The sequence below is a fragment of the Grus americana genome, chromosome 1, assembly GCF_028858705.1.
Source record: "Grus americana isolate bGruAme1 chromosome 1, bGruAme1.mat, whole genome shotgun sequence".
Classification (NCBI taxonomy): domain Eukaryota; kingdom Metazoa; phylum Chordata; class Aves; order Gruiformes; family Gruidae; genus Grus; species Grus americana.
Window position 1 is genome coordinate 45,626,336 of NC_072852.1, and position 26,530 is coordinate 45,652,865.

The 26,530-nt window shown below is 36.8% G+C and overlaps 1 protein-coding gene across 8 annotated transcripts in view; it reads right to left on the bottom strand.

The window, feature by feature from the left end:
• The window catches only part of PPFIA2 (PTPRF interacting protein alpha 2), a 355,402-nt gene that overhangs the window by 234,486 nt on the left and 94,386 nt on the right, over positions 1-26,530 (bottom strand). Inside the window, exon 1 of one of the 8 annotated variants that reach the window (XM_054832787.1) lies at positions 8,273-8,634. The exons of 6 other annotated variants lie outside the window; for them this stretch is intronic. In XM_054832787.1, coding sequence (XP_054688762.1) covers positions 8,273-8,353 — 81 coding nt within the window. In that variant the 5' untranslated portion in view covers positions 8,354-8,634. Of the gene's footprint in view, positions 1-8,272; positions 8,635-26,530 lie in introns of those variants that run through there. One more of the 8 variants, XM_054832778.1, reaches the window with a different exon arrangement.

Consider the following 26,530-nt stretch of genomic DNA (forward strand, 5'->3'; position numbering starts at 1 on the left):
CTTCCAGACAATACATCCTCTTTTACTAAATACCAGGTAGTAGTACTGTCCTCTACTTGCTCCAGTGTTTAGCAAATCAAGAAGAAGGAAGCAGCATGATCTAGATCTGAGACAACTACGAGGATTATGCCTGAAATGTTCAATGAAATCAGCAAATTACTTACAATCTCCTCCCAGGCAGGAGGAGAAGTAAGGAAAAGCTTCCGCAGTGCTTCCTAATATTCATCAAGGGAAAACCCATGCCAGTTCCAATAATCATCACAATTTATACAGGATGTTCAGGAGACCCATCTACAGAGACACAATCTGTGCTCTCAGAACAGGCGATGCCTATCAAACCAACACACCTTATTGTGTAATAATCCTTAGTATTCTTACTATTCTGGAAAATACCAGTACATTTTCTCCTCTAGTTTTATTTTCTATGCAAACTATGGTAAAAGAAGTCCAGGTTCAGAATGCAACACTGAAGGCACTTCTGAAATTGAGCCAGAAACATGGTTTCTAGCTATGATTCAGAAACCGTACCATGATCCTATTTCTGGAATAGGAGGAAAGCACTCCTATTGCTATTCCTCCTACTAGTCCCCTGCTTTTATTGGTCACATCCACTCAGCTGGAGAAGAAAAAGCAGCTTGGTTTTAGCCTTGGTGCTCCTGGCAGAAAAAGGAAAGGTACTTTCTGACTCTTTACTCCATTACTTTGCAACACTCTGAATGACGGGAATTCAGCATGGGAAACGTGCATTGACTGCTCTGCTTGGTTACTGTTCAGCTTCAACACATGAAAAAATGCTAATATGTGGACAAAATATTTTTGTATGATAGGCAAAAGAAAAACTTACATGAACATTGCCTTAGACACAAAGCCTTTAAGCTCTTTCTATTTTGTTTTAGGTATGTATTTTAAGGTCCTATATTCTTTGCTTGTTCTAGTTATTCTAGTTCTGGGGTAAACAACATAATTTACTAAGTCTCTACAACTGAAAAATACTGTAGACACAATCCTTCTATGCTTGATTATTTTCTTATGGGCTTTTTTGGAAAGCATGAGTCTGTATGTGTGCATAGGTTTAGTTTCGTCTCGTGGCTTTTGGGGAGAAGGATTAGTTTTCCTGGTTTCCACTATGAAATTCATGGTAATTCGGCTTATCTCAGAACCCTAATGTTTCTCATTTCTTCCTTAAGCAACGTGTGCTTCCACCCAGAGGAGGATGCAAATGTATCTATAGATCCAACAGTCAGTTACTATTCAGTCAAGTCACCTTTCCCAGTTCACTGCATGCAGAACAGTGTATTTATAAAAACTATCAGACCATTTTATTGACTGGCTGGAAAAAAAAACCCAAACAAGCCACACAACCCAAAACCCCACAACAAAACAACAACTATGGAAAATGTGGGGCCATGCAGTGATTTTTAAACAGGAAAAGGGTATGTGGTGGCAGCTGGGGTAGCTCTCAGCAAGATTCTAGCTAAAACTCAGAAGCTAACCAGAAAAGAAGCAGCTTGTCAGAGACACTCCCTGTGTCCTGGGTGTGGACAGGATTGCTGGTAGTGAGGACATTGTCTTTCTTGAGCTCTGATGGCCACAAATTCCAATTCTCTGGCACAACAGAATTACGCAAAAAAAAAAAAAAAAACCTTGTGCAAAAAAAAATATTTCTCTGGATACTTAAGGCGCATTACATTAAATACTTCACAGTAACACAGTTTTAGGGCTTTTTAGCCAAACACATAGATGATGCTCTTATTTTCCTGTCAGCCTGAATAATTCTGTTCCATTTTTGGAGTCCAAGTGCCACATTCTCACCAACTCGGTAAAATGATTAAACCTACTAGTTGTCAGTATAGCTGGACTGATTAACAAATGCTCACAGTCTTTTCCATTAAAAAAAAAAATAAATAAAAATTAACAGCACTACCAGATGAAACTTATTGAAAGTTTATTTGGTATAACATATTTTAATGTATAAAATTTTAAAATATTTCTCCTTCAAAATATTGTAATTTTTTGAATACAGAAAACATTAATTTTTTGGGGTACATTCAGATTAACACTGCATTAATATATCTGTATTTGAGCAGAAAAGCTTTAAGTTTGTTCTTCACAAAACAGGCAATAAAAATACATATCACAGAATAATAATAGTAAAGAAGAATGTGACACTCCATTGTAATGTAAGACCAGCCTTTATTGTCATTTGTCATTTATTTCTGAGTAAAAAAGCCTGTAAGTGTATTCCTCACACTATTCCTCCGAAGTTCCTAAATTCCAAAGTTATATAAAACCCACTTATACGGCTATAAATATTTCCAAGCTATTTGCAATTCAAATCACTTTATTATTGTCTCCTGCCTTTGACACTGCCCAGATTTTTTAATGATTTTTTTTGGTTTGGTTTGGTTTTTTTTGGCTACAGGGTAAAGCACTGGTTCAGCATTACTGCTTTCTGTCACTGTTACCATGTCAGAAGTCTTTAAAAACACCTCACTGTCAGCCTTTCTGCCACTGTTATTATTTATATTCACTAACAAACACAGCTTCCATACCTTCTGAAGTCTACAACAACCTGCATGGTCTGTACCACAACTTTTTGCACACAAAACTAATCTTTCAGGTGACTCCTGCTGTAGCTGGCCTTTTAGTGACGTTTACCACCATTACTGATGATACAAGTTACCAATCGGCCACGGACTTGCAGCGTTCACAAAGAACGTGCCTCTAGTGCTTTTACACGATGTTTGTAAAAAAAAGTGGTGTGCCAGTGCATGAAGTAAGAAGAGAAAAAAAATCTTTCTTTAAGCAAAACTAAGGGAGAAATCCCATGTCTGGCAGAGGGTTGCTGGGAGGAGCTACCCCGTGCTTGGCCAGCTGAAGGGTTCGAGATAAGATCAGATTCCACAATTTGTCTGTGGACCTGGTGACACAGCACCGAAAGTACACACAAACTTTTGACCCTATTCAGAATGTTATACATGATATATTTTCTACATGTGCAATTAAGTCTTCATCGAGAAGGAACAGAGGCATCAAATATACATTTTACAAGAATTTTGCAGTGGTATGCGTGATCACATCAGATACAAGGTGACTAATAATCCACCTCCATCACCAAATTTTTTTTTTTTCACAGAACTGGGGATTTCTGCAAAGAAACTCAAAAGCTGTTGTGTTTGATATTAAATTATAAGGCATAGAAAATAGCCAACAAATAGTCAATAAAATAGTCAAAAAAGAAACATTATGGCCTACTAAACAGAGTAGCATGGCATACCTGCCCAAAGCATAATCTAATGATAAACGTAACAAGTGCAATTATAAATTTTAACAAGATACTTTCTCTTATAGGTGAGGCTTTTTGTTTCATTTACTATTTCCATATAAGAAGATGCATGAAAGAATAATAGGATTACTGAAACACTAAAACTACAAGACAGTATAAAACAGAAGTTCTAGGTAAGTATGCAGTTCATTTAAACTATTAACATATGAATTAATAGGAAAATTATTGAGTGAATCTAGTATTACAGAATATGCTTTTTTTCACACCTCAATGCATATTCTGTACCAGAAAGTTACATTTTTGTTTGCATTCTGTTGTTAATTCACTATCACTGGAGTGTAACATTTAGTTGCTAAGAAATAAAAACCAGTAGTAATCAGTATCGTGGTGATAGATATGTTTTATGTACAGAAATGTTTCCCAGTAACCCAGTTTCAAACCTTTGATCAGCAATGCAGTTTTACAGAAGTTCATAATGTATTTACACTTTTATGTCATATGACTACTTTAGGATTTCTCTGCAGGTTTTGTAAGAAAGTAATTTCATTTCTTTATAGACCTTCTGATTATGTGACAACTTTAAAAAATTGCTTGAACCTCCCAAGGTTTCAGAAAAGACCAGCCCTTACTTCACTACTTGTTAGCAAAAAGGAGTATACTCTAGTTGTCCTAAGAGTTCATTTATAAACCACAAATTTAATCTGACTATACAATGGGCTAGTATAGCTTCCAAATATTTGAAAGTCTGTGTTTAACATCTAAGGAAACTGTTACTACACACTGCTGATTCCAAAGCTAAAGATGCAGCCGGATCCATGAGACCCCGTGTGCTGCCACAATCTGAGCGCTTGTCTCGCTCTACTGCACGTGCCTGGTTCCTAAATTCTGGCAACTACTTTGAGTCTGCATTTCGGTCTGTGCTTCGATCTGTGTGTCGGATGTGTGCTTAGCTTAATAATTGAAAGTTACAAGAGTTAAAAATACCGTTCATGGGAATATTGCAGGTTTTTTCTTTTGCAAAGATGCTGAAACAGAAAAAAAGGCTCTTTCAGTTTCAAATGCTGTTGAAATAAACATTGTGTACAATGTGAAGATACTTTGAATGTTTAGAAGTTGTGCAAGGTAGTATTCACATGTATTAGTGTAGAGAACCAATTTAAGAAAAGATAAAATATTTACTGGATATGATGAACACCAACGTAAACTTAAGTGGCTTTTAAATGATCAAAGCAGTATTACACAACTTTCAAAAATGCAGTCTGAAATCTCAAAATTAAATTCCTTTGTGCTATGCTTTCATAAAAAACCCTCAAGTTCTCTATAAAATCATCTTGATTAAAAAATGTTTTTTCAGTGCGTTAATGTTTCCCATTTCATAACTGATAACCAAGTTAAAATATCTCCTTTCTAATCCAAACGTTTCCAGCTGTGTCATTATTTTATGCAAATAACTTCTAAATACAGTGAAATACAAGACCAACCAGAGAGCAACACAATGTTACTCCTTGGACTTTGATGTTTACAATGGTCATGGAAGATACATGCTCACTGTGGGATTGCTGGCAAACTAATTTATCCACATAGAGTAGCAGCAATCTTTTTATTGAGCTTGAAGACAAAAAGAAAGAAAATCACTGCTTTCTTTTATATAGCTGCAGAAGACTGCTAAGGCTGGCACAAGTAAATTGAGATGAAACAGAGAGATATTGAAATACAAAGCACTAAACTTTGGTATTGCCTTGGTTATTATAAAACCAAACCTTGTTCATAGTAGAGTTACAACTCCTTCCTTTCATACAGTACACAACTTCTTTATATGACCTCCTCTCATGTTGCTTTCTATTTTAATTGCTTTAATCAAGCATATTCTAGGGATCAAAGCTTAAGCTTCTTTTAATTATAGCAGGTGGTTCAGCAAATATACTGAATCAAATCACGGTTTTAACATTTGCAGAATTTCAGGACACATTTCCCGAGCAGAACAAAGGCACTAGGAATTTCAGAGCTTTCAGATAGTTGCAGATACTGCTGTAATTTTCAAATTCAGTACTTTTTCCAAATGCTAGGTGTCCTGGAGACCAAAGAAGCTAATAAAACACAACAAAGTGGGACAGAAAGGGGAAGGGAAAAAACCTGTTTATTCATCCTGTGTCACTGCAGGTGAACATATAATTTTAAATGCTGCAATTAGTTGTCGAGAAATTCCTTGATGATTTCATCTACTAAAAATAAAGTTCATCAGGCAAGAAAATCTCTGAATTTGAAAATTTATGGCAGACTTTTAATTTCAATTAATGCTCACTTATAAAGTGAACACACTTTATAAAGCTGATTTTAAAGCATATTATTGAAAACATTTGATTAAGATCTTAATAAATGCTCAAAAACTTGTAGAGATATCCACTAATTATGATTCTGCCCAGCCCAAGTGCTCTGGTAGATCCCTGTAAGGCCAGGCTGATTCCTTGGCCAGCAGAGGCCAGTTTGGTCTGATTTCCTACGAAGATCTGTGAAATGCCAATAATGCAGTTACAACTTGCACACGTGCTTTGCGCTTCTTTCTTTACCATTTTTGTTGCCGAAAAAAATTAAAATGTTGCATTTCTTAATCAATGCACAATTAATTCAGCTGCTCAATCATTACATCAATGTACATTTAATTCAGTAGCTTAATCACTCATTACCCTCCATCAGTCGGAGTTCAGGCCCTCATCTCACAATTTTTGTATTCGTTCAGTTTTAAACACGCTAGACATTGCCTCTGCTAAGAATATTTTCACACATTTAGGTTAAATACCAGCATATATATTTCAAATTAAGAACCATTGAGCTGTCCCATAAGTTTGCAAGCTAAGGAAAGAAATTCTCCGTCTCAAAGAGATTACAACGTAACATAAGGAAACAATAGAATAGGTAAGAAAGCAAAAGGTGAAAGTAGTTTAAAACAGATCAGAACAATTAACAAGAGTCACATGAAGTCCTTCTCAGCGATTACTACATTTGTAAGCAGAGACTGAGGTAACTCAAGAGGGAAGGAGAAGATACCACAAACATGGTGGTCAAAAGCCAGGAAGCAAGGAATGACAAAGGGAGTCAAGGCAAGAACTGCAAAGTTGCTTCACATATCTTTCTTTATACTGCACATATGTAAACAAATAAACAGAAAAAATAATTTTAAAAGGGCATCACAGGAAAATGTAGGCTTTCTTTGGTCAATTTTTTTAATTTTTCAGGGATTCTTTTAGAACCGCTAACACCAGGCCGTTCTAGACCACAAACACAGACTATCCTGAATTAGCAGCTGTACATTCCAAGGTCATTTAACTCTACATTGCTCATTAAAGTATCTGGAACGCAACAGGAAATTCAGTTATATTTCCCTTTTATTTATTGTCCCCTCAGCTTAAAAATCAATAGAAAAAATACTTTTTAAAAGAGGATTTTTTGCATGTGGCATAATGTCTACAGTAATCACAGAGATTGCTAGTAGCAACAATACATACTGAAAAAAATTATATCCTTCATTGTTAGCGCGTACTTTCATAAAGTACCACATAATAAAATAGTCAATTTGGTATCACAACCAAGCATCCTAATTTTAGTGACTTTTTCAACTCTACGCACTCAGAAAGAACACCTGACTTCAGGAACTGTGTTTAAAAGCATAGCTACATGAGGCTGTACAGAATATTTAGATGTCAGTGTGTGAAAAAAGTAGTCATGCTGTAGAGGAACAGGCCTGGGGCATTCGTGTCTCTGAATCACTGCCAGGATCAGCAGATCGTCACTGTTAGGAGGATGCCACTCTTTCTGCACAGCCCTCAACTACCATTTGACATCACTGTAAGATGGGCAAGACAGTACAATTAAAAACAATGGATTAAAAGAAGACGAGAATGAAATGCAGTTATTGGACCCAAAGAATGAGGTACCTGTGTTTTGTGAAAGAAGCGTGCCGTGCATTTTTTATGATCAACTTTTAATTGCCTCAGATTGTTTGCTCTGGTAGCACACACAGGATTTATTACATATTAAAGAAAGACATCACTCTACAATAGCATAAAGTAACCAAAAAAGACAAAACCATTATACAATCAGGAATGGGAAGGTTATTTAAATGCTACCTGTGCCAGAGGCTGAGCTGAAAAAGCTATTGCCACTTTAAAGTAGTGGAGTGTTTGAATTGCTCTGCAGGGCCGGAGTGCTATAAGGAGCAGCTGGGGCAGGGGGGGAGGCTGTTATTATTGTTAAATCTTCATGTAGGATTACATAGTTTTCCAGAGCCAAGGCACTGAAGATTTCTTTTAATTAAATGCTACTGAAAGATGGTTGTAATTAGACTGGATTGCACATTAGATTTAGAGTATATAATAAATTCTTACCTTTAGCTGAGCACACAAGCTTATTTACCTGAATGAGCAAAACTTGGCTTAAAACTGAGAAAGAACCTCAATAATCCTAACAATAGATTCTGCTGTTCTATCAAGTGCACATGTATGATTACTATCCACATGAATCAAATTAAGCATCAGATAGCATGAAACTACATTCAGGATTAATATAAAAAAATCCAGACAGGTACGACATACAAAGTTTTTAATTTTTATTTTTTTTTGTATAATATGAATTTGGATTTTCTGATAATGCCAACACAGTGCTTATCTGAACTAAACAGAAAGACAGTGTGGGTCCATCTAAGGAACTATAAATCTAATGAATTGTAAAATGATAATATAATTGGGAAAGACAATCGATAGCAAAATTATTGTGAAAGCAATTTCATGTTTGTTTAGGAACAATTTACATGCTGATTTTTTTAAGGCAGCAAACTTACTGAGAGGATATTGATTTCTTACATATTTTCTCCTACCAATACAAAACTAATTAACACATAAGCTTCTTAACCTACTAGCTACTCTTACTCAAAGTTTACCTATCGTTTAAGTACCAAGAAAAATCCTTTCGGTTTTATTAAAGTTCACTTACCTGAAAAGTATAAAACCGGGTCCCATTAGGAGGATGCACTTTAGGAGAGGCAGACACAGTGTTCATATCCGAGAATATCATTTCTGGTCACACACACAATACAATCCACAGAGAGCTACAGATGCAGAGTAGAGTGCTAAGCTCGGAGATAAATCCTTTCATACATTTAGGGAGGCAACTGTAGAAAATGCAGTCTGCCCCATCCGTTCAGACGTATAGTGACAGCGCTTTGAATTCCCCACTCCTACATCTGTGAGCTAAACTGTAAGGTCATTGCTCCCTGACCTCTAACTCAGCTAGCCCTTCAAAATATGCACAGTGAATAAAAATTAGAAATGCCGAAGAAAAGAGAGCTAGAACCTACAGTACACGGAGCTTGTGCAGAATCTGGCAACGCTTTGGACCTGCCCATCTGTTCTCAGTGATAATCACCTCCCTCCACCACAGCCTTGCAAAGTGATTATGCTAAGCATCCCAGTTAACCAATAACACACAGTTTCATTTCAAGCAAGCATGCACAGTGAAAAACAGAGGACCTCTTCTGACTAACCTGAAGCATGCTTTGTGTTCAGTTTATAGCTGTATTTGATAACAATGATAATTTTATCATTTCAGTTGCTGACAGCTATGGTAACACATACCAACTTGCTTTAAATAACACGAAGGTGGGGTTTTTTTTTGTTTTGACTGTCTTGCCTAGATAAAAGAAAGTGTATTGCTCTCCAAAGTAATATTTTTTATATTTCTTAATTTTTTGGTGCTACTACAGACTGCAAATAGTGGGAAATAAATATTTCCCACTACAGAGCTACAGTCAGTTTAAATATAATACACATTATAAGTCTCTCTTTTCTCATTCTTTTCTAATTCTTTTTTCTCATCTTCAGTTTGAATCTCTCTTTAGGAAAGGATTACCAAACATTAGTAAGTATAAGGCTGAAATTTTACTCTCAGCCTTACTGTGCTTCACTAAACTACAGACCTACAGCTTAGTTCATTAGCTATACACAGTATCTTTTAAAAAAGTTATTTTTTAAGGTTGGTAATACTTGTGAACACCTGCATTGAACATCCAAAAAGCATTTATTTTTTCTTCACACACAGATCGTTTGAACTACATGAAGACATTAAAGAAAGTAATATTCAAATAACTTGACACCTTTTAGCAACAAAAATAAGCGTTCCATTTACAAAAATTGAAAAGTAGGGTTTCAGTAAAGGGTAAAAAATGTAAAGTGGTTGTAAAACTAACTTTACATGTTCTGTCAAGCACTTTGTATTTTATTCATAAGGTTTAAAAGAGAGACAGAGAAACTACTTAAGAAAGGGTACTTTCAAAATGAAACTTGTCAAAAATCTAAAAGCCTAGTGAGTTGCCAGGCTGCCTCTGTTTTTTATTCTGTTTTATCTTAATGCTTTTAGCAACTGTAGATAACACAGCTTCTAAAGTAAAATGACTATGAAAGGAGTTGGGATAGATGCGGAGATGTCTGTCTGTTTAAATGTGTATGCCAGTGTGGCATATACCATAATAATCGTATTTTGTAAGCCAAAGAGAAAAAATCCTCTTAGATCCTAATCACGTCTAACCATTTCTTATAATTACCACGATGTTGCTTCTATAGCATTTACTGAATCAAAGCAAAGTTACTGCTTCAAACATTTTCTTGCGAGCTAGATTTCAGATTACAGATTATTCTTCCCTCTGAATTCCCTTCCAGAAAATCTAGATGCTGGTATTAGCAAAGGGGTCCCTCAACTGGTCAAAGGAAAGATACCAGATTGTTGGTAATCAGAGTATAGAACCCTTTATTCTGAGCTGATACTTTCTCCTTTATAATCTACCTACCAAATGTGTGCTATTTCCCCGCAGTGCAATGAATTAAGTTTCTTTTATGGACACTTAAGATCGTTTGCCCTGAATGATGATAGAAATTTACCTCTCAGTTTCCTCACCAAGTGCATAATTTGAAGAATTCATGTGCAAAATCCTACATACATTTCTACAACAGACAACTACTTTCAGTACTAAATAACTGTACCTATTAGTTTGAACTTCCCTCGCTTCAACTCCCACAAATTTTTAATGCTTGTTTCTATCAGGGATACAGGAAACTCAGTTTATCTTCCCATATTGGCATTTGCTAAACTTTAAACTAGTTCATTCCTAAAAAAATACCGTCAACATCTTTAAGAAATGGTCAATACCGAAGTTAAACATAACTGCTCTAGTGACAGTCTCAGTAATGCCTTCCACGACCATAACACTATTGCTGTATTTTGACTTGCTAGTTCCTTAGTTGTTCCTCAAGGGCTGCACATCATCTTCTAGCCGCACCCTTCCACTGGGACCTCTTATTGGGATCACTGCCCACCATGACTTAGCTGCCTATTATTTTGAAAAAAATTACTGCTTTTCAAAATACTGCTCCTGATCTTTTATCTGTTGTTGCTTTGGCTTTTCTGCTTAGGTGATGGAATTTGCACTTAAAAAACCCACCACTACCACCACCACCAAAAAAACCCCAATGACCCTGCTCCCCCTGCACTTAAGTTCCAATAAACACATCTCCCTAGCTAATCAGTATAGATCTGGAGAGAACACATGTCATTATAGCTGTTGTTCTATCTCTCCACTAACTTTTACCTCACGTGAAAGTGCTCCCAGTAATGACTATAAATTTTCTTTTAGCTCACTGCAAAACAGGCCAACACCACATTCTTACAGGACCCTCGTGGAATCAGAATGCAATTTTGATGTAACACTCAAACGGCTTGAAAACACTTGTGTAAAACAGCATTTTTCTGAAAAACGTGAAACCAGCCTCCTCTCAGGAATCGGTCAGAGTATAGGTAAATTCAGTAAAGTGTGAACTGATGCATGGCGGAATGTGTGTTCACAATTACCGAGAGACACAGTCACATTTCAGAAAAGCCAGCAGCCTCAAAGCTGGGATTCAGCAATCTCCTCGGAACAAGGAGCTGAAACCAGGTCTCCCATGTCTAATCGAATGCCACAACCACTAAGCTGGGTACCGAGCAACACGGCCTGAAAGCGAGCAGAAAGTGGAACAGAATAAAGGAAAACGAACAGACCCAACAGGCCAAATGGAGAAACAGACCTACAGACCATGACTACGGCTCAGTGGTAGCAGCGCTCACAGACGATGTAATCCTAATTCAAATACTTGCTCCAATGAGTTTCCAATGAATGATTTAATTATTCCATGAAGTTAAATAGTTGTAGTGGAGAAAAAAAAACCAAAACCCTATAAGAAAAGAAAAGAAATCCTACATCTTTAAAAGTGTGACATGTGGCAATGCTCCTGAGATGGCTTTAGTGTGTGAGTTACCGAGCTCTGAATCTATATTATATGTGTTACATTGACTTTGCATTTTAATTAGATATCCCTCTCCAAAACTTTCAGTGTGGTATACATGATTTTTTTTAAAAAAAAAGTATTCTTTTTTGATGTGTAGCCTACTATTTTTATAGTAGATACAAGAATGTAGATATATGTTGATACATGTAGATATGTGTATATACATATGTAGATATGTAGATATATATATATATGTATTTAAAACCCAGTAAGTTACACATCAAAAAAGAACCAGATCAGGGACAATAATACAAAACCTTGTGTCTCGACTGCATAGACAAGATACACTTTTTTAAATTGACAAACACTCAGTTTTTTAATATGCTAGTGCTTGTGTGATATACTTTCTCCTCAGAATATGTAGTGCAATAAGAAAAGCAGATGTTTTGAGTTAAGATTTAAATCAGCTCTTATTAAATTAGGTGAGTAATTACCCAGAAACATGGACTTTATATCACACACTGTTCTCATTTCTGTCTCTATCAAGGAAAACCACGTAAAAGAAACATGCCTTCCTCCAGCAGCAGTGAGAGTGTGTGATTTTCAGAACATTAGAAAGCTTTCACATTAAACCTAGACCACATCACTTTTACTTCCCAGACTCACAGAAACCCTACTAAGCTTCCAAAATCTACAATACTGCACTTGAATTAATGTTTCTTTAATATCTGTTGTTGTAGACATCAATATAGAGGGAGGATCATCTGATACATTACTCATCTGGCTAAAATTCCCTGAATTTGCTTTAAACTGAAAACTGTTAATGTTTAAAGAGTTCTGATCTCCAACTATTAATGGTTAAAAAGATGTTAAACCTTTACCACAGTTCAGACAAAAGATACTCAAATTGCATATCAAATTGTAATGAATATCTTCATAAAGTCACACATCGCATCTAATTGTTCTCCATATCCAAATTAATTTACAATTCCTTTTAGCTCATTTAATGAAGTTCTACAGCAAAAGTATTTCCATTTTTTTCCATCAAAATAGCAACACAAAAACATGTTATCTGACAAATGAATATGCTTTAAAGAATGTATAAAACTCATTCATATCAAGTTTCAGAAACTAACCTTTCCCAGCTGGTATAGCTCCCAGAAGGCAAAGTGGGAGGGAGAATTAAGGAAAATGAAACATAGTACAAGGAAGTTTTTGCTCCCTTTCAGCCTTCTGGTACAAACAGAAAATCCTTTTAGAATGGAAGATTTGTGGAAATAGATCAGCTCATCTTATTGATAAGTAAAGCCCATTATTCATCCTGTTTCTGTAATTAAGAGCTGATTATCAACATTTTCCATCACTGTTCTTTGTTGCTTTGTGTCTTGAATATACCAATACCTGTGCTTGTACAGGGAAGCATGTCTTACACGAGCAAATGCTAGTACGAAGTCAGTATGCACTTACGAGCCCTATTTTAACCTCAAACATAAGGATTTGTGTAACCTATGAAGGCAACTACACCGCAGAACAAAATATCTACTTTTAGCTGTATAAACTCAATGTCAGCAATAGTAAAGGATCAAACATGTCCCGACAGGTGTATTCTGTACGATGGCTTCCCTTTCAAGCACAAGAACAATGACTGAAGCTTTCAGAGGAAATGCAAATGTGAATGTAATTCCTTTTTGAAGTACCCTTGCTTTGTTGTATATACTGGGACATTTTACCAAGTATCGCAATTATTTTGAAAAAACAGAGTCAACGTCGACTACTCAACCTCAAACTCTCATAACCATTTCTCTTTTAAATGGCAAACTTCCAAATTCATTTTTCTAATACTATCTCTATGCTATAAAAGGTGAATAAAATTAAAATCACTGATTCAATATCTAAGTGTGTTTACGAATACAGGAGCTAATCCAAAATACATTTTCTACAACTTACCAAGTATGCAGTCCATAATCAACAATCATCAAATGCAACCACAATGCAAACAAGTCCAAAAGACACAATGCCTGATTTTGCAATTTGCTTGCTTGGGCAGAAGCAAAATTTCCCTTCCTTTTGTACATTCTGGACAGGCAATTGTTGACCACAGCTAGGACTCTTGTGCAGCAGTGGCCTACAATATTCTGGTCATCACAGGCATGAGAAATTAATTCTCACACTCTCAAGACATTGATTAAATAGTTCTATATCTGACTCCCTTTCCTCATGGTTCAACAAAGCTGGGATGAAATATCCAAAGCACCATTCATTTTTTCTTGAAACACTTCAAGTCCTCAGCGCTGCATCTGTGTTCCCTCCATATAACTTGACCATCAGTAAATCAAGACTGTACACAGAAGCTTAAGTAACTGAAATGAACCTGATATAACCACTGGTTTTATCTATTTTTAAGTTATGTGTTGATGACAGTGACTCACTCAGTGAATCTAAAAAAGAAACTGAATGAAAACATAATGCTCGGCTATAGAGAAGTGTTCTGGACGTTGAGCATAATGTGGGAGTCAAAGGAGGAGAGGACGGCAGAGTTGCGAGAATGTGTAATGAAACAAAACAACAAAAGATCGAGGGAAGATTTATCTCTGTTCCACTAAGATGTATCTTACCTGATTTGAAAAGATACATAGTTTTCTTTCCTCCACAACTCTTGGGCTTCAACTGCCAAAAGCACAGGTACTAAGCTATATTTAGCTTAGACACAACCTGTGTCCTCTGCCATTCACTTTTGATGCCAGGAATGACTGCATTTCTGTTTTGTGGCATAACTACATATTTCATGAAAAAGTCTAGAAGCTCTTTGAAATGAAAGACACTTTTAAATGTAGAATCATAGCAGTGACTGCATTTATGAGTATTTTTAATAAAATTCCAGTCAAATCTAACATTAACTCTTGATGAATCAAGACCAAAAACTCCAAAATACCATGATCCCAGATGGTAGCAAAGAAGTAATGAAAACAGTCGGCTTGTGATTTCACCCTGCGTCATATCACTTAGGTATCACTTTCGTTATTTACATCCTTTAAGTTGTTTATATTGTAACATTATACGCAGTGGTATCACTGTACTTGGCAAAATAAGAGTCGTTTCTTACCAGTAAATGCAGAATCTAAGTCACGTAAATTACTGCAAGGGATGACAGTACATTAAGGATGAGAGAAATTATGAAAGAACATAAGAGATGATAATCATTGCCTATGTATCATCCTCAGCAGAGAGGCTTTTTCTTTTTCAGTGAACGTTTTACATTATGTGCCTCATCATGAGGTTAAAAATAGGATGAGGGCCTATAATGGAAAAACAAAAGAAGATAGAAATTCGAGATAATGTGTTCGAGCACTATGACTTAGCTCACTATGGATAGATTTCCTCTCTAACCTGCCACTCCTCCCTTTGAAAATATTTTTTTTCTTCCTAATAGTATTATTTTATTAATTTTCATTGTATTCATTTATTTTATACCGATTCTGGAATCTTTACATACACTGAGATGTATCCCACTCCACAAGTATAAAAACTATTCAGAAAGTAAACTACTAATAAAAATGAGTAGCAGAATTATATCAAAAGATACAGGCTCTCAGGAAAGCTTGTGCCAAGGCAGTTGTCATTTATTTCTATTTCTGCTCCATCTGGAAAATATCTTTTGTCTTAATGAGTGATACAAGTTGCTAAACCGGTCCTTTGAGTAAGAACTTAAAGAACTGAATCAAAAGCTAAAATTCACAACTGATTAGTCCCATATTGTACATGGGAACTAGGAATACTCACTTGAGTAAGGATTGTGGATATCAGTGGGCCTTTGCAAAAGAAGGTCTGTTTGTTTTCTTCCTCAATTAAAATTTCATGATTTTTCATAGTATCAGTGAACCTATTTCTGAATGAAATTAACATAAACTAGAGAAACATGAATAACCAGAATAAACCCCATAAAACTGCATAATCCTACCTTCTTTCACATTGTGCAAGAACTGAAATATTACTGATGCTCTAATAAAATTCCCAAAAGTAGATTTATGCTAGTAGCTTTTCTGTCCTGAAGCTAACTAGAGCAACGATTCTGAACGGGATCACAACCATTGGAACTGGAATCTGCTAAATGACTGTTAATGGGAACAATATTTACAGTCATACTTCCAAAAGCAGTAATTAATGCGGTTGTTTAATTGAAGACGTCTTTCATCTAATTTTCAAGGATGCTCAGTCTTTGAATAGCCTCTCTAAGTCACTTCAGCCCCACTGATGCTGTTATATGCCGTTTTGAGCATTAGGTCTCATGGTTGTACACATAACAGGCCAGGTACTTGGAGTGACTGAGCAAGTTTGAAAATGTCAGACCTGTTGCTCCGACTTTATTCACAAAATTCAGTCTTCTACAGATGATGCAAAATTCCCATTTATAGCTAAAGACAAGCAATCAAACCTTCTAACTTCTTTTTTTTCTTTAAGTACATACCACAAATCAGTAATAACATATTAGCTTGAAAAAACTTCAAGACTTTGCCATAATGCACATCTCTTCATTGTCACACATATAGCCTTAGAAAGATAAGTGGTCATGGCAGAATGCAGAAACAGCGTCTCTTCTAAAAATGTATCCTACTTCTTCTGCACTTGTCCTTAACCTCTCGATGCCATTTTCCCTTTCAAAAGTGCAGTGGGAGTGCTTGTGTACTGATACTGTCTAAAGTCATCTTTCCAACACAGAAAAGATAGGGGATTATAAACCAAAACAGTCAATACTGTCCTCAGGGCAAATGGCTGTTCCAGCTCTTGACTCAGCAGACTTTCATTTCCCCTTACAAGCTATAATAAAAATATAGAACGATCCAGTAACTGCATACATATTAAGTAGATGCAAGCGTTGCATTTTTCTGGGAAGAAACTTATGATATACAAATCCAGTGGAAAGATACTTTTCCAGTGCTAGGAAATGTGAATTCAAATAAAAATAAATATTTTTGATTTTTTTATTTCCTTCAAAATTCAGACTTGGGCAATCATAGAATATGCTGTGCTAGTTAATGCTGAATTAATGTTGATTTTCAATTATCCTATTTATCCTTCTGAAAATTCTGGAAAAAAAGTTAAAAGACTACAATATAAAACCACCATTTTCCTAACCTTTGGGCTGAATGGCTTCAAAACATGCTAAATCCTGAAAAAGGACTTCCTAAGTATTAATCTTCACAATAGCCACCTTTATTCTTTATTAAACATGTTTTGAAAAAAAAAAAGTAGGATAGGATATTAAGTAAGAAAGATAGTATTTATAGGACATAGGAAAAATAACAACATTTTTTATTTCCTTTCTGCATTCAGTCTGGATGACATAAAAAGGGAAAAAAAAATTCCTTCAATATTCATCATGCAAGTGACTAAGCAACATTATTCACGATTTATCTTGCCATGCATCTAAAAAGTGCCATAAACTTATAAACAGTGTAATATATATGTTCTTAACGTTCTTACGGCTTAATCTGTATCTCTAGCTAGAAAATCGAGATGAAGATGGATTGATAATTAACAAATGTGTGTGTGTGCCAACATTAACTGAAAAAAGAACTGTTGTTACTAAAGATCATGGTCTACAAGCACACACGTGGACTGGATGGTCAGGAAAAATAGCTACTTGAGAAACGCATAAAAATATAGTCAAACCTAAATCAAGCACGGCGATACTGATACAGTACTGCTCTCATCTTTAAACAAAACCTTGTCCCTTCTGCATGGTAGCAGATGACTACTGCCTGGTGTTCTGCACTCATAGCTCATTCTGAAATTGCTGAAAGCTCAGTGGTAAGACTATGAAGATGCTAGATCGAAAGGGCAGAGAGCCTCAGGTAGAGTGATACCAGGTGGGAAGTTGAGAATTATGTGGCTGCTGTTGAGCAAGGACTACGTCCCCACATTGAAAGCTCCTCACCAATGTACGTAAGGTAGCTTTTCCATTTCTTTCTTTCAAGAAAGCAATGGCAGGAATGAACATCAGCGTCTTCTGGTGGGCTTTATTTGCAGTGTAAGTGCCAGTGTCTGTGTGTTACCACAGGCTCCCTTTAAAGCAAAGAAAGAGAGACACTTTCAAGGGGCACTGCTTCTGACCTATTTTAGATGTCTATTTTAGTGTGAGATGAATCACTCCACAGAGGTGGGAGGCAGTAAAGACAGAAATGCCTACGCTGTAGATGTCTGAAGTGAGGTGCAGTGAATCCTACCCTGGGAGCCTGAACTGAATGTTAAACAAGTCATCAAAATATGACAAGAAAACATTATAATCGAGAACAAAAGAAGCCCACTGCTGATTAAGTACACTTGAGGGAAATTTACTATTAGAAATAACTATTCCTGTAACTATGTGAAACAAAACCAAAACCACGCAAACCTGTAAACAGCTTTTCACACTTTCCTAAAACAAATGATGTGAAAAGGAACATCCTCAGCAACAAATTCAGAGTCACATCCAGATTCAGTCTGCTGTTATAACCACATGCAAGATTAACATCCCAGACTAAGATACTGAACATTATGGAGCACAGCAAAATTTAACTGCAAAATTACTCACCTTTTATAAAAGGAGATATTGTGACACAAACAGGTTAAATCGCATCTACAAGGTTAAATAACATAGCAACCTCAAGCCAGGCAGTTCCTTAGTACTATATCTGTGCTTATTTCATGTCCACTGCAGCATGAACATGTCCTTTATGTACATTATATGGATACCATATACATTTATTGTGATTCAAAGCTCAGAATTTTGTTTAGAATTTTATATAGTATCAAGGAGCTTTAAATTTTGATAAGTGTCAAGTAGTGGCAATGTTAATATGTTCTTAAGGTGGCATAGGAAATCCTTAAAAAATTGTAGAGCACCAAATATATAATGAACTTATGTATATAAAATGCATGTACCTATGGCTAACAGATTAGTAAAATCACAGTATCTGTCATGTGTAGAAGATTTTCCTAATTGAAGTGCATTAGGAAGAATTTTCATTTGGAAAGAAAAAATGGCACAAGCCAATCACAGATTTAACCTGCATTATCCATATGAAAGTTTCCTTTCCTGAGTCTGATGCAGTACGTATTCTCTGCAATACCTTATGGGAAAGATACCCATAGAAAAAATTATACACAGAATACAATTTCTTTGACTTCATCTGTTTTAATTTTTTCTATTTTTCAACTTCACCCACTGGCCTCTCTTCTGTTAAGAAAATAAATAGATACATTTGGTGTAGCTCCTCTATAGCAGTTGCATTTTACATAAATATGCCATGGTTTATTTCTCCTTTAACCAAACAGTGCTAATCCTGACAGCCTCTCTTCACTTAAAATTTCCTTCTTACCCCTAATCATTTTCACTATCTGTCTCTACATCTCCAGATAGCAGCTTACCACGACAGAATATGTCTTGCTCCTTCTCTGCACATCCAGATGGAAATCAAAAGGAAACATTTTATCTTACTCCTACTCCCGTCCATTTACCAAGACTCCAAACCTTCTAGTTGGCGCATGGAAAACGGCACTGAAATTGCAGTTAGCTGGGGTTTGCTAAGATTGAACCACATTACACCTCAGAATAAACAGGCGGCATACGAACCAATTTCGATGAGCACAAACACAAATTGTAACTCAAAGCTTTCGGACACTGACCAGGAAAGAAATTTCATTAAATGGCAGAACGGTTTTCTCTATTTGCGCTCTCTGTTTAACTGAAAAAACTAAGATGACCGTGGACGTGGTTTGACAGACAAGCAAGATAGAACAGTTGGGAAAAAAAAAAATCACAGATGAGTCAACAATTTAAATAAAACTTGTGATTTTATTTTTTTAAAATTTCAAATGACTCATTCATGATTATCTCCCCATAATTTTCCATTACATACACTCTGCCTCATAATATTTGAACAGATGAACTTGGTTTCTGTTCAAGCTAAACAAGATATTTTATTGTTTCATATGTCTTTGAACTGTTCACATATTAAATTAACCAGAGAACTCTTCATTTGGTTTACAAGAACCTTGAAAAATTCTTCCTAATTCTGCAATTTCATTTTTGCGATTAATGCATCTAAAGGGTAAAATGGTAAACAGTTATTAGAGACCAAAATGTCTGTTGTGGAATGCTGAATGCTATAGTTAGATTTAAAATTCCATGTTAGATCAAGCTCCGTGGTTAAAAATCATCCCTTTTCATGAGGGCTAAAAATAAGCTTTTACTATTATCAATAACTTTCAACAAGCACAAACCTGTTTCACAAACCCTTTCACAGACCCTTTTTCAGCTCAGTTGTTTCTCGTTTCAGTTTAGACAAAGATCATCCTCCTAAGCAATCCCATCCCAAACGTCACTGTGTTCCACTGTTACTGCCCATCTCCGGAGCTGCTATCCAAGTTGCTGGAGCCATTAACGGGGCAAGAAAGAGGTAGGCATAACGTGTCAAAGCTAAAACAGAAGAGGTAGCAGAGTTGGCATGGAGGCTGTGACACCATTAGAGGGGAAAGGAAAGCTATATTTAGAGGAGTAAACTAAATGTGCTTGGGAAAGTTCCCAAGCGTTGCGGCCAGCTGGCACAGCAGAGGACACAAATACGCTAGTCAACGCTGAAGTCTCCAAAGAGGCTGCATGCAAACTGCTTATTGGGAATGGTCCCTGAAACAGACCTATTCCCACACCACACTTAGGAATTGCCTGGAAAAAGTGTAAATTAGTGTGAATGAAAAGTGTGCCAGGGTCTGAGCCAATAGATTATTACTACAGATGATTGTACTTGACCATCCAGGAATATTTCCCAGTACTGTTTGATTTACTAGCACATAAACATGCCAAGCCTTTCCAGAAGGTTTAAAATTATGGCACATAATAAAAGATTTCATGCATTTCCAGTCTTGCTGTTGAAAATCATTAGGTGTTTAGGGTAGTATTTAAAGATATGATATGAATGATCAATATTAATCTTTTTCTAAAACTTCCATCAAGATAAATCATACTGGATGATGTGCAGTAGTTGCATTTTTGACTGAAAGAAAACAACGTTGTAATTGGGGAGAGAATGCAGATTGATACCACTTAGATGATGGAGACCTTTATTTCATTTCACTCGGTTATCCCTAGCTGTTGATGTAAAACAGCATGTGCTCTGCCCCTATTGTCTATAGATCGCTGATTCCTGGCAGCTGTGATGCCAAGTCTTCAAGGCTCTTTTACATGCAAGTAATCTAGAACAAACGGCACAAGTTATATTATCTAGACATATTGCAATCATATCTCCTGAATACAGAGTGCACATAGTCTGAAATAAAGCCTGAGAGAATGGGGAGACGTAAGTTGTCAAAACTTTACAATTTTTGATACCGTTATCCATGTAGAATATTAATAATGAAACAGCATGCGAAAGGTGACTCAAGATTCAGGCACGAGTTTACCACAAGCAGCAAACACGGAGAAACACACACAGAGGTCTCAAACTAAAGCACAAAGCACATAATGTGTACAGCACAGTTAAAAAACACATGGCTAACATAACAGAAATACAAAAAATGCAAAGAGACAAAACCCAACAGACTGGCAGGAGAAAAAAACAAGGCAAAACAATATAATGCAAATTATATAGGAGCTTTCAAGAGCATAGAAAATATCTTGTATTTCAAGCAAATACTTAGAACCTAATATATCCCACTAACCTTCAAAAATCAGAAGAGAAAGCAGGAAAGGATACAAATTAAAAAGATAACAGAAGATGTTTTTTCTTGTTGAAGGGAAAACCTGTTTGCAAAGAACCCACAAGAAAAGCCAAATGTACAAAGATGCAAACAAAACATTGCACAAGGTTCACGTGTCTTGTCATCAGATGTCAGAACTCAGGTGACTACAGTTAACGAATCAGAAACAGAATTGGCCAAAGGAAGTATACCTCTTAAAAGTATCTTGAAGTTAGATGCAAGTTTCAGTCCTAGAATAGCAGAACAGTAGTTCAGTGTGGAAAATAACTGTTCTTGGAGAACATTCAACTTTTATAATGTAAATTACATGTAATTTATACAACAATGTGCGTGGTCTAGCCAAGAGGGATCATGCCATAAGCAGATATTCCTAGAAAAGCATAAGCCGCAGCAATATTAAAAGAGGATGACATAAAGCTGTTGAAACATGAGAACATGATAAAAATTAAAAAGGCAAAAAAACCCCTGAAAACTATTCCATGACAGTTGCATAAGGTACTAAAGAAATGGCTGAAAAATGTGTCAGGGAAGACAACATTTGGATCACGTCATAGCCAAGCCAAAGAGCAACATAGCAGATTTGTCTGGCTGCTGGTGATGGTGGTGGAGGATTGTTTTATTTTTAAGGTGTTGGGCTCAGTTTTAAAATATTTGACCTTATTCTTAAGGAATGAGAGTTTTCTTGAAATAGAGAAGTCGAATTACTAGATGTGATCAAGACGTTTCATATCTTTTCCCAGGCTAAGAAAGTAAAAGATGGTTCTATTCAAGGCGTCCTTCAACAACTACTAATTCTTTCAGAATATGTTTGAGTCAAGAAATATCACTTTTTGCAACACCCTAGACAGTAGAAATAGCTCTGCAGAAACAAAAGTCTATTTCAATGCTTGCAGAAGAAAACAAACATTCATATGAACCACAATGTGAATTCCAGTTTTGCTACCCTCTTCCAGAAAAGATTCCATATAGAATCATAGAATCATTTAGATTGGAAAGACCCTTAAGACTGAGTCCAACCATAAACCTAACACTGCCAAGTCCAACCACTAAACCATGTCCCTAAGCACCACATCTACACGTCTTTTAAATACCTCCAGGGACAGTGACTCAACCACTTCCCTGGGCAGCCTGTTCCAGCGCTTGACAACCCTTTCGGTAAAGAAATTTTTCCCAGTATCCAATCTAAACCTTCCCTGGCACAACTTGAGGCCATTTCCTCTTGTCCTATCACTTGGAGAGAAAAGACCAACCCCCACCTGGCTACAGCCTCCTTTCAGGTAGTTGTAGAGAGCGACAAGGTCTCCTCTCAGCCTCCTTTTCTCCAGGCTAAACAGCCCCAGTTCCCTCAGCTGCTCCTCATAAGGCCTGTTCTCTAGACCCTTCACCAGCTTCGTTGCCTGTCTCTGGACGTGCTCCAGCACCTCAATGTCCTTCTTGTAGTGAGGGGCCCAAAACTGAACACAGCACTTGAGGTGTGGCCTCACATGTGCCAAGTACAGGGGGACGATCACTTCCCTTGGCCTGCTGGCCACACCGTTTCTGATAGAAGCCAGGATGCTGTTGGCCGCCTTGGCCACCTGGGCACACTGCCGGCTCATGTTCAGCTGCCTGTCAACCAACACCCCCACGTGCTTTTCCACTGGGCAGCTTTCCAGCCACTCTGCCCCACGTCTGTAGCACTGCCTGGGGTTGTTGTGACCCAAGTGCAGGACCAGGCACTGAGTCTTATTGAACCTCATACAATTGGCCTTGGCACATTGATCCACCCTGTCCATGTTTTCCTTCTGATAATTTTTATCCTTTTATGTATTCTATTCTAAGCATTAAATCCATGTGGTATGGAGGTGTTTCTTATATTATGGAAATAAGCAAGCAGCAGTTGCATAGTACTTTTAGGTTGGGTTGTTTACTTGATTTGGCAGGACAGATCTGAGAGAAAAGTTTCTAAATTGAATACATTTCCAGACTTCTTTTAAATGTCCAGAAATTCAGCACAATGAACTACTCTGGACGATGACAGTCTTTGTGGTCTGATATCTTTTATTTTCTCCCAATAGGGTTTTGAAAATATTTTTGACATTCTGATGTTACTCTCTGAATAAGAAAGTATTCAGTTGCTTAAGACCTGGCCTTACAATTAGTTCAGTCTTGCTAACACCCACCCAGAAAAATATGTATTTCTCTATCCCAGTGATTAAAAGTCTCATTTCCTTTGTGCAACTTGAGATGAGGTTGCTTTTTACTTTCCAGTATATATCAGTAATTTGGACTGAGTGACATATTGGCAAATTGCAACCAAAAGCATCAGTTAATTTTACATCCAACATGAAGTACCTTATAGGACATTTTTCAGCTAACTCAATATTATTTGACCAAAGAAATTTTCTCATTCTTACTGAGAGTGCTTGAGACCTGCAAACCGTAGATGGTCTCAAGAGTTAAGAACGGAGACCATGTGCAAGACCAACTCTTGATTGTCTGTTAAGATTTATGTTTATGTGACTTGACCAAAATCACACAAGTAGTCTGTAGCAGAGGCAGCACAGCATGCTTCAGAGAATCATTCAACTGCTTTAGCCAGAAGACAGGCTTTTCCTTTTTCTGCTCTCTTGCCATACTCCAACATCTTAATAGCTGTAATCAGTGGCACAGCAGAGTCCAAAAGACAACACCCTACTTCACTAAGTGTTCCTGATTTAATCACCAGAGTACAGATCGTATTGAATTTTGCAGACAGAAGTACTGCATAAAACTGTAGTCACCTCTGCTTGTAAAAGTTGAGCAGGTTTTAACTTAATTTTTTTTCAGTCTGCTTGTTTCACAAACAATTTCACCCTTCAGCAATATGCAGCTACAAGCAGCTGACTCCAGAGAAGCAATTTTTAATTAGAACCTGTTCCCCCTCCCCCTCGCCTCCTTTTTTTTCACTTAATGATTGCCAGGAGATATTGCTAACCACAGGCCCTTTCCAATATATGCTGAGCATCCTATCACCTTCCACAGAAATGATGGGTGCTCAGCATCTACGATAAGTGAGATAGATATTTCTCTGGCCGTTGAGCTGCGCTAAATGAAAAGTACTCACTGATAAGTTCTTATTTTGTAATCAGTTCTTCATTAAAAGAAATTACTTCCAGTAGTCAATAATATTCCCCTAAAAATCTAGAAGTACAGAACAAAAAGTTCTGTATCCGTTATAATGGTAAATAACTTTTGACAGGATGTTCATGATTTAACAGTTTTTGGTGTTTCCCAAATCAACTCCTAAAGCTGTAATATATATACATTCATAATGTATACTTCATGATTGGTTGGGAGTTTAGGACCTAAGTTTGAGCTAGGATCATGTACCTAAATTCAGAGCACTGAACTTTTTTACTCATTCATTCTTTTAAGAAAAGTGTGATTTAGCTACAATGTCTTTAAAAATGCTGCTGTCAAAACTACACTGGACATTTTCCATCAGAATAGTTATTTTCAACATTAATGCTTTTGTTCTAAAGGTTTGGTAGGTTATACAATGAAAGTCATCTGGTTTAGGCATTGATAAACCTGTGGTTTCTTCCTCTTGTTTATTGGCTTCTTCAGAAATTTGGTGAGCTAGATTTTATAGAAACGATTAACAAAATGTTGCTTTCATTAAAATCTAGTTGGCTCAGACCTCATTTGATGTTTTGTTCTGAAGATGGCAGAACACAGGAGTTGTGTCTATGGCTATTCAGGCATGTTACTATCCACAGAAAAGTCCAAAACGGTGCAACCCTGTGCAGCCCTTTCTGCTCTGTAGATTGCGATGCATCAGCCCTGGAAGCATACACGGAGAAAAGAAAGTACTTTTACGCCCTTCCTCCAGCTGATACAGAAAATACCACTGACCTAAACCCTGCACCAAACACACATGCTATGAACACTCCAACTACCAACTGCATCCCCTAATGCCTTACAATAAACTACTAGGCTAGTTAAACCAACTGTTATACTATATGAGTAGGTTTCAAAACTTACAAAGCAAAGGTTGCCTCACAGAACAGTGTTTCTGCTGACACAGAATATTGCTGCACAGATACCGCAAAGACGACATAGGGAAAAAATGGCTTAGATTGGAACATGGGAAGCTTTTTCCATGAAACTAGCCTACATAAACGAAAGGATAAGGGAGTAACAGTGGACCGGTTACACAATTACCACCCAAAAAAAGACTTCATCTGCCATCCAAGTGAAGACTTATCCCTCTTGCATTGAGTTTTCCCTGCAGTTCACCATACAAGCATCTTAATGTACATGTAGGTGTTCCAAGGAATTGTCTAGCACGATGAATGCTAAGAAGCTATACCTTTTTCAACTTCAGAAGTGGTGGCAGAGCCGCTCTTTTCCTATACTATTCAATCAGCACAGGGAGGGGTTTATGAGCAGCACATGAGTACAACAGAGCTGTGCAGGGTGAACAGCAGCCCCTCCAAAGGTCCCAGCCAAAAAAACAGAACACTTTTTGGTTTCTTGTTGCTGAAAGATGACATCATTGGAAGAGAAAGCTTTAGGTTTGGGCTTCTGTGCTGATGTAAAATTTATATCACATTCCTACACATATTTAAATATTACTCTGTCCCCTATGTCTTGCACTGGGTTTCTATCACTTGAGGCATTTTCAAAATCAGCCTTCTCTGTTGATTACGCAGTGTTAGGAATGTCTTCAGACCGATGAGGATGTTTCTTCAGAAAGAAAGAAAGGAAAACAAAGCCAAAAACAAGTCAAAAGGAAGATACTTTAAAGGAATTCACCTTATGTGAAAGATGCAGCATTCCCACTGCATTGTGGTTGCTTCTAAAACAAAACTAATTATCCCCATATGACTTGCAATTGCAGATACAAAGAGAACAAATGTGGGTATCAAACTATTCATGCGAAAATAATCTGTGACTCATCCTACCAAAGGTCACATCGAAGTTGCATACTGGCTTTTAAATACAGGTTTTAGAAAAAATGGCTAGGGAAGCTGCAGATAGACTTAAAAAGAAGAAAAAAACATTCTATGGTTCAAGAAATTATTTTAAAATATTTATCGTCATACAGGTAATTTATTGCAGAATGTACAACTTTACTGCCCACTAATCTCTGCTCACTATAATGGTTTTCCATATATAGTAAATAGGCAGAGCGTGCTATGTATCTGAGATTAGAAAGTGGCCCCTCAGTCACTAA